This window comes from Artibeus jamaicensis, unplaced genomic scaffold (genome assembly GCF_021234435.1).
Source record: "Artibeus jamaicensis isolate MK-2021 breed Jamaican fruit bat unplaced genomic scaffold, CSHL_Jam_final scaffold_804, whole genome shotgun sequence".
Lineage (NCBI taxonomy): Eukaryota > Metazoa > Chordata > Mammalia > Chiroptera > Phyllostomidae > Artibeus > Artibeus jamaicensis.
Window position 1 is genome coordinate 3266063 of NW_026522055.1, and position 10157 is coordinate 3276219.

At 37.9% G+C, this 10157-nt stretch overlaps 1 protein-coding gene across 1 annotated transcript; it reads left to right on the forward strand.

Moving 5' to 3' along the window:
- Positions 1 to 1505: 1505 nt before the first annotated feature.
- LOC128626597 (zinc finger protein 501-like) lies at positions 1506 to 10044 on the forward strand. Its single transcript, XM_053659690.1, is given in 4 exon segments — positions 1506 to 1824; positions 1827 to 2300; positions 2709 to 2771; positions 9869 to 10044. Coding segments are annotated over 4 exon segments (1032 nt in total).
- The last annotated feature ends 113 nt before the right edge of the window (positions 10045 to 10157 follow it).

Below are 10157 nucleotides of genomic sequence, written 5' to 3' on the forward strand. Positions count from 1 at the left end.
AGTATCTTTTTGAAGTACTTAACAATAGCATTTGTTTAAAAATTCCTTCTCAGGTCAACATACACTCACATGTGTGTCATACCTATGAACCTTTCTTTTGTGTTTTTTTCAGCTGTGTCATCTGCAGACAACCAGTACTTCTTGGAAGCATCAGGAATAGAAGATCTATTTTTTGAAGAAACACTGGTAAGATATGAGAGTTATGCCTTTGATACTGATAAGGAAATTTATGTCAAGAAAGAAAGATGTTTGAATGGAGAAAACTAACTTAAAATTTTTCATTAAAAATTGTTGTTATCTAAAGATGTGAACAATATGACAAATTTGGGGAAACTTCCATTTTAAATCAGTTACTTTTACAGACCAATGTATTTCCAATTTGAAAGACTGAAAATAATACTCTAAGTGTACATATTCTCTAAGGCATAGGTGTCAAACACAAGAACTCTAGGGCAACTCTGACCCTCAATGTTCATTTATCCAACTCAGAAGCTGTTCCTACCTGGATGCAGCGCCAAACTCCTCACCCCTAGATCAGGAGTAGTAACATTTACATGGTCCTAAAATTACATACAGCTCACTGAAGGCCAAAATGATGCTGATGTTGACTGTGGTGATAAGGAGTTTCACACCCCTGTTCTATAAACAGTCTGGAAATTCTAGGAAATCTCATAATTTGTGGTGTGGGTATTCATATGAGTTGTTTAAAATGTGGAGTGGAAATAACTTTTCAGTCAATAATTTCTACAATGTAGTCTTTAGATACATGTAGAAAGCTTAAATGTGATCAATTTGACATTCCCTTTCTTCAGGAAATGCTTTACTTTTATAGAAATATAATTTCTTTATTCTGCTGTATAATATTTTCTTAAAATTGAGCATGATATGTAATACAACCAATGTGGTTTTATAGGGCTCACAGAATGGGTATTTAGGAATAAGTGCACATGCTTAGTGAAATTATAGATGTCACTAAAGGCCTTTCTGTGTTCAATGTTTACCAGGGTGTGTGTGATGAGGGCAGAAGTAGTCAATGCAATGAACACTGGGAGAATTTTACCTATGAATCAAATTCTAATGTCCAGCCAGAGAGTCAGCTTCCAGACAGCAATTATGAAACTGGAAAAGTCTTTGACCAAATATTAAATCACAATACTCATCAGATTTTTTCTATAGACGGGAAGACAAACAAGCAAAGAAAAAATATCAAATGCTTAAAGCAATCTTCAAATAGCACTGAAGAAACAAATATTGATCTCAGGGGGGAAGATTGCAAATATTTTCCATGCGGGAAATTCTTCAATCAAATATCGAATCTAAATAACGTAAACAAAAGAGGTGTGAGCAAACAAGATAAATGTGAAGACTGTGGTAAAACAGGTCACTGGTTCCCAGGTGTAAATCTACATAAAAACATTTATCCTACACAGAAGCATGAAATTTGTAAAGAATGTGGCAAGTTATTTTTTATTAAATCAACCCTCTCTAATCATCACACAGTTCACATGGGACAAAACCCTGATAAATGTATAGAATGTGATAATGAAGCCTTTAGCCAGTACTCAAATGTTAATGATAATCAGAGAATTCATAGAGGAGACAAGCCTTATGAATGTACACAATGTGGAAAACCCTTTAGGCAGCAGTCAAAACTTACTAAACATCAGAAAATTCATACTGGAGAGAAGCCTTATGAATGTACACAATGTGGCACAGCCTTTAGGCAGCACTCAAACCTTACTCAACATCAGAAAATTCATACTGGAGAGAAGCCTTATGAATGTACACAATGTGGGAAAGCCTTTAGGCAGCAGTCAACACTTACTAACATCAGAAAATTCATACTGGAGAGAAGCCTTATGAATGTACACAATGTGGGAAAGCCTTTAGGCAGCAGTCAAACCTTACTCGACATCAGAAAATTCATACTGGAGAGAAGCCTTATGAATGTACACAATGTGGAAAAGCCTATTCCCGGAATTCAACTCTTATACAACATCAGAAAAATCATACTGGAGAGAAGCCTTATGAATGTACACAATGTGGCAAAGCCTTTAGGTGGACCACAAACCTTATACAACATCAGAAAATTCATAGTGGAGAGAAGAATTCATAATGTACACAATGTGCCAAAACCTTTAACTTCAACTCAAACCTTACTGAACATCAGAAAATTCATGCTGGAGACAAGCCTTATAAATGTACACAATGTGGGAAAGCCTTTAGGTGGAGCTCAGCCCTTACCCGACATCAGAAAAGTCATACTGGAGAGAAGCCTTATATATTTAACATATGTGGTAATGCCTTTATCCTGTCCTGTGACCTTTCATGGCATTAGTAACTTCATACAGGAGAGAAACCTTTTAAGTGTTGAGCATGTGATAAAACATTTTTACAGTCCTCAAACCTTACTCAGCATCCATCAATTCACACAGAAGGAATGCCTTGTACATGTACCTTATTTGGTAAAAGCATTAGATAGTCCTCAATGCTCATTTTTCCTAAAATATATTTATACTATACCAAAGCCTTTTAAATGTATCTGGTGGGATAAAGCCTTTAGCCACTTCCAACCCTTAGTAAACTTCAGAGAATTCATACTGGACACAAGGCTTATAAATGTGCAGTAGGTGGCAACACGTTTTAACAGGTTGTGCATAGAGGAGAGAGACTTTACAGGTCATCCATATAAAAGTAGTGTACATAACAAGTGTTTAGTCATCAGAGCTCCCTTAACCAATATGAGAGACATCCATCTTTAGAAAAACTGTGTAAATATAGAGACTGTGGCAATATTTTAACCTATATTCAAAATATACCCAACACTTTAAGGCTTTTTTTTAACATTGACTTCTTTTGTGGCATATGAGAATTCACACTATAAAAAATTTAAAGGGAAATTGTAGAAAATCATTAAGGTTGACCTACAGTCTCATTATGCATCAGGGAAATGCACAGTGGGGTGGAATTCTATATCCATAAAGAGTGATAGTCTTTTGAGAAATTACACAGTTCCCATAACCCCAGAGAATTTATACCTAAAAGTGGCTGGAAAGGTGTAAAAATTTAGGAAAATATGTCATTGAAAACCAGGCTCAAAATATCATAATTCAGAGTAGAGAGTTAATGATAGGTTTCAGGTATTGCAATAAATCAGAATATTACTATAGAGAATCACATAAAGTTTAAAGATACCAATCATTACTTTTCAGTGTGCTTCAAAATGTTGAGGGGATGGATGTCTAGATATGTATAATCACTCAGCATATAAACTATTGTGTATTGACAAGTTGAAATATTTTGAGAAGCAAATATTAAATTGAATCCAGTCTCCCATCAGTTGGTGCTACTATGTTTTCATTTCTGGTGTGTATAAAATCAATGAGTTAATGGTTGGTTCCTTAACAACTTGTGAACTGTTGTATATTAGGTGAGGTTTACTCATATTTACATTTGCATAGAGATTGGCACTGTAATGCACAATGCATGAAAAAATCTAACTGAGGTTGCTGTTTTTAGGTTACTCTGAATTTGGTGTATGTTATAATGGAAGTCATGCTATTTTGCATTATAGTAAGACATAGAAATAGTATAAATTGTAACTGTTTTCTAAACCTCCCTTTAAAGAAACTGCCAATTTGTTAAAATCCTGATGTGTCTTCAGGGTAGTCATAGTTGAATATTAGTTGATGTGGTTGGAATGAAAAGCCATCAGCAATATGTGAGGGCATATAGACAGCTCATCCCTCAGTGCATAACAATGTTGTACATCCACATTTGCTCAACAGTTAGCCTCCAGTTAGAAAAACAAAGAAAACTGCACTCTGGGATCATAATATACAAGAATAGTAACACTCCCAAATGTGTGCAATGATTGTGTCGAGAAATGGTAACACAATTGTATTGTGATTTTTTATGTAGATGATGTGTGAATTTATACTTTTTATGAATAAAGGTGGATATACTGGAAGATTTGTGTGTCTTTAATGTTCCTCAGGTTTATAGATAACAATGTGTCATTTCATAATGCAGTGAAGTTCCCTAGCAGTTTCTTTCCTTGGTGTCCTTAGACATTGAAAAAATGTGAAAATTCCCCCTTATTGATATACTTTTATTGTACCTAATGGAACATTCTGGTAGTTACAATAGATGACATGTGTTTTTTGAAGACTTCAGTTAAGCTGCTTTATGATATTGCTGTGGTGGCATTTATTTTCTATAACTTGGAACCTTGAACTGTCACAACCTTAGTTGTCACAACCATAGTTTTTTATTTGTATGAGGTTAGTAGTTTACAAACTAAAGCAATGTAAGATACAAAAGCCAAAAAATTTTGGGAGACTGGCAGTCTTCTGCCTCACAGACTGTTCCCTCTAGAACACCCAATGATAAACCCCTCACCCTCTCCCTGGCCAACCTGATTCTAGGTTTTGCCCAATATTTCTTTTCATACAAAATACCATCTGTTGGGAAACACAGGCCGCTGCAGACAGGTCACCCAGGCATCTCTGAAGAAGAAGAGCCCAAGAGCCAGAGAAAACTGACCCAGAAACCAGAGGGTTCAGAAGCTAGAGAGCCAGCCCTCTTTTTCTTTCCATGAGTTCTGGAGGCATTGGGCTTCTCAGCCATTCCCATCGACTTGGTTAACTTTTCCTATGGTCCCTCCTACTTCTCTCAGTGATCTGATGAGTTGTCTCTGTATCAAGTGTGTCAAAGCCATTACTTTGAGTTCAGTACCATGCAATAATGGAAAGGCCACAGTGAAGGAAATTATGTAAATGTATGTGTTACACCCATTTTCCCCTCTCACAATTCCCTAGACATCAGAATGTACATCTTTGAGAGAAATGCTTTCACCTGACAATAAAAACCCGACATATGGAAATGCAATTTTACAAATGTTGTGAATGTCATTAGATTTTTCACCAACTGCCTATGCCTTGAGGTAATGACAAAATTTATGCTGAACTGAAAGCATAAAAACACAGGGAATGTGCAACTACATCTAAGGGACAGTGTGCCTTCCAGGTTTTCCAAAAAATTTTATAATAAGAAGAATGTTTATAAATGTAATTATTATAGTTCTTTTTCTACCCTATTTCCATCAATGACCTCACATTTTAGAATCCATATTAGAATTAATTGTGTCTTTTCTGAGTTTAACACAGGACCTTACATAGCACAGAGAAATTACAAGGCAAACTATGTTAATCAGCTTATTTTGTATATCACAGGAACAAGAGTGTATTCTAATTGTTTATTATCTTTAATGTTTATAGCAGTCACCTGAATTTTTAGAAAGACTACATTACTCTTTATGAATTTTAAACAAAAGTTCAGTATTTATCATAGGAATGTCTTAAAGGCCTGTGATGATGCTCTTGGGGAGGTGTCAATACAGAGAAAGCTCCTACTTCTCTAGGTAGGGTTCACTCATATCCATTGCTACTGGAAAACACCGACACTCAGTGTGAAATTCCTAATGGTGTACATAAGCATCAGAGAAGACAGGGAATTATGTAAAACTGTAAAATTTTATACTTATTAGATTTAGGGTGCCCATCTCGAGAAAGACTACTTCAGGTTTCCAGAAAGTATGCTCTACTAATGGACCATGAGAGGCAGTACTGGGGTTTTCATAGGAAGATTGATGTTATTATTGAGAGAGAATATGACAGATGCAACACAGAAGAAATGGTGCTATTCTTAAGTAAATGGAAGTAGTAAATGGTGCCTTTCTTAGGTAAATAGAAATCTTGTATTTTCAAGACACATATAAATGTGTCTGAGAAATTCTGAATATAGCAGTTGCCAGTCAGAATGATAAGAACAACTGGAGTAGTATTTGAAAGTGTATGATTCACACTGAAGTTCTGTCCTAATTTCTCAACCTTTTATTTGTAATATAGCTTATATTTCCTGATTTAGTGTTAAAATTTAACCATGACTTCTAGCCCTGCATAGATAATGTTTATTTTACCAAGACAATTTTAGTTTTATTTGTATTAATTTTTATTGATTCATTGCTTTTTATAGATATAGGAAGGGACAGAGATAGAAAGGGAAACATTATTTGTTGTTCCACCTATTTTTATTTTATTGAACATTTATTGTTGTTCTATTACACTTGTCCAGTATTCCCCTCATTGATTTACTGCACTGGCCCCCTCCCCGACTCCAACACTCAATCCCCACCTTATTTCCATGTCCTTGAATCTCTCATACATGTTCCTTCACTAGTTGCTTCCCCCTTCTTTTTACCCATATTCCCTTCCCTGTCTCCTTGGTTTGCTGTCAGTCTTTTCTTTGTTCCCATGCCTCTGTTTCAATTTTGCTTGTTTGTTTTGCTTGTTAGGTTCCTCCTGTAGATGAAATCAAATGATATTTGTCTTTCCCTGCTGGGCTTATTTTCACTTAGCAAAATAGAAAAGATGAAATATTTATTTTGAGCTTGGAGCACTCACAAAAAGGATTCTGGTTACCAGTAGACAACGGGAACCTATACTGTGTTTAATAAATTAGAAATCTCATACATTCCCACCCAAACCATTTTAGTATTAATTTGCACTTGGAGTCAAAATAGTGGAAGAAGTGGAAAAACATCCAGTGACTTCACTCAATTCATCTATCCTTGATTCACTCAATGAACTGGAATGTTACAGGTTGTCACGCGAAGTGTATTTATGTGTGACTTGACTGTGATCAGGTGTCTGGGAGTCAAGTGTGTGGAGATCAAGCAGCACACAATAAAGTAAAAGTAAATAGAGTGATGAAGAGAACAGATCCCAAAATTTGTGGTGGGTTTTTAAACAAAGAGCAAAGCTCCATTGTTAAATGTCTGCAGGCTATTGGGCCATTTCTTCCTGACTGCTATTCACATTCAGAGGAAGCCCATTTAACAGAGAAAGTGAGGTTTGCAGTGCTGTTACCAGATGACTGCCACCCAGTCTCCTCCATGTATAACTTGTTCCCATCACACACAAAAGCTTTTTCTTTTACACGTTATTTTAATTTTTCCACTGTATTAACAACCTATTTCAACAGTCCTGACTTCAAAAATGAAGGAACTCATTTGCAGGCAGGACTTCAAGAGTGTGACTGTGCCTCATCCCTGAGTCCTATATTGAACATTAGGAAATAATTTGAGGGTGCTCTTAAAGTTAAAAGTGAAAACCCTGGCACACTAAATGGAGGACTTGGCCCTCAGGCCCTTTGAAAAAAAACGTCTAGTTAACTTAAATGACTCTGATGAATTCCTTATTACACACAAAATGTACTAGGGATGAGAAACTATATTTCTTTATCTAGGAAAGATTGAGAAGCACAAGGGCCCTAAATAAACCTCACAAGCCAGACATGTATTGCTAGAAATGGTGGGTATATGTAGTTGAAAAGGGAGTGCTCACGTTCCACACAAAATGCTATTTTGAAATATATACACTGTTGTATTGTTTACACTTGCACAAAGTTGTATCATAAAACTCACTGTATCCTGATTAAATAAAGTAGAAGGAAGGTGTTTATTTCAGGAGGAAGGTATACTTTCTACTAAAAGTGAGCAGGAACAATCAGGAAAAGGGAATAGAAAGGCTAGATATTTACTCTCAGGACAACTGAAGTCAAGGAAAGGATCATTCCTCCCTGTGGCTTCCAGAAATAGATTCTTGAACTATATTCTACCCAGCAAAACTGTCCACTTGTTGTGGGCCAGAGTCCTAGGGTTACCTACTTTTTCTACTGAATGGGAAAATATTGAGTTGTTAGTGCTGTGTTTTCTCAGAACATGTTTTGTGAGGAGTACTCTACAAAGTGCTTTGAATCAGAGGAGTCTCATTAGAAGTTTATATTCATTTGTAAGCATAATCATGGTAGGTAGATCTATTTTAAAAACTATCTGTTCCACTGGAATTCATGTAAAATTCATCCAGAATTGCTGGGAGAGGGGCCACAAAATGTTGTGTCTTGCTATATATAGTACAATGTACATATTTAAAGCTTCTAATAAACACAGATTACACACAGAGTGTGTAGACAGAGTATTGTTATGAAGAAACAATGCAGTTTTCCTATTCTGTTGGAGAGAAGGTTTTCTAGTGTGTTTTCCATCCTCTTTGACTTCTTTAGTCAGACTAATTTGACCCTCACCATCACACTATAATCTGACACTCCTGGTCACCAAATTGTGGGATTTTCCACCACACCCACCAATATTCTGGGACACCAGCAGGGCATTAACGGCTTTGGTAATATATTAAAATGAGAGCCAGACTGTACTACAATATAGTAAATATAAATGTAAGAAAAAGATTAAAAATATAGTGTGTCAAAGAGTCATCTAAAGTTTACGGGAGTATCATAATCTTCATTTTTGATGAAAATCTCACAAGTTTTCTAATTACATAGAAGCGGAACAAAATGGTCTCGAAGTAAACAGGAGTGGTCACAGAAAGCATATAACCAAGGAGACTCATGTAGAGGGGAGCCCTGGCCCCCACCCAGCCACCTCTTCTCAGCTCTGCCATACCAGTCTCCACCATGCACAGGCCTGTATTCAGATGCCGCCCATCGCCGGATTCACCATCCCTGGAAGTCCTCTCCTCAGACTTTCACCCACCTCTGTTTTGTTTTGTTTTTAAGATTTTAATTTATTTATCTTTAGAGAGGAAGGGAAGGAGAGAGGGAGAGAAACATCAATGTATGGGCACCTCTCATGCATCCCCCACTGGGAACTGGCCTGCAACCCAGGCATGTGCACTGAGTAGGAAACCAACCTATATGCTTTGGTTTGTGGGCTGGCACTCAATCCACCAAGCCACACCAGCCAGGGCCAAGTGAGCTTTCATAAATGACGCATGTGCACTTTCTGAGTCTCCCGGAAGTAGTAATAAAGCCAAGAAAGCGGCTCGAATTTTCATCTGTCTGGTGTTTCCGGTTATTACTGATCCTCTGAGTTCGCATTCCTGTGCATGGGAAGCTCGAGGGTCGCTACTTTGGTGAAATACTGGCTGCCACGCCTAATGCAACGTTGAGTCTAGAATACAAGTGAGATATCCCCACACCCTGAGTGATTGGCTGTGGGGTGGAGGGCCAGTTTTCCAGGGAAGTCTGAGGCCCTTCTACCTGAGGTTTCTCCTTCGTTCTATTGTGAAATTTCTGCAGAGAGACAGTGCCTGGGCAGCTGGCTCACCCCTCAGCATTTAAATCAAAAGTCAAGTAGAGCTACCAATCTGTACACTTCTCAGTTCCCGGGTGATGGAACCCCAATTGCTCCCCAGGGTGCAGGTGTGCTGAAGTCCCTCAGATATCTTCAAAGTTTAATAAGATGCACTTGAGATAGAGAGAGTGTTTTGGAGGAGTTGTGAAAGCAAGTGCAGTGGCAGCAAGGCAGATTATGGACGCCAAGTGGGGTTTTGATTGCAAAGGATTCTGCTTGCTTTTTACAGGTAAACTGTACCCTTTTGGATTGTTATTAGATCACCTGAGGAGATCTAAGAAGTGACGTCAGCTGAGGTCTCTCACAGAGTTACTAAACTTCTCTGGGTGGGTCATCCTTGTGGAATGAGTAGCCCCAGGAGATGCTCAGGTGAACCCAATGATTTGCAGGAGGACTCTGCAATGCATGTGTGAGGGTGGAGAGCAGGCTTTGTTCAGGGGAGATAACAGACGGCTCCCTCGGGTGTAGTGTTCATGACACAAACACCCATTCTTATTGTTGTAGGAGTTGGTGGGCCTCTGTGGAAGTAGAGAGCACATTAAGACAGAAAAACAAACTTAGTGTGGTCTCCATGTAGCTGCTCATTATCTTGCCTCCTCATCACAAAGGAAATGAGAGGATGTATCTTTCAACATTCCCAGGTCCTTCTGCCAGTGATTGTGGTGGGATTAGATGAAAGGGCTGTGCCTTTGAAGACACATTCTCACAATGCTAACTTGACTCCTCAGCATATGGTCTCCTGTGAAAAAAACCCAGAGGAGGAGGAGGAACAGGACCAGGAGGATATGGCAGCTTCTCAGGTAAAAGATGTGCCCTGTCCCTGCATCTGAGGCTGTGCTTGCCTTTCTTCCTAATATGATGGGATTAAGAACCAGCAACCTTCATATGTCTTCTGTCATGTTGTTGCATAGCGAGGTTGTTTTCTTGTACTTCTATCATTCTC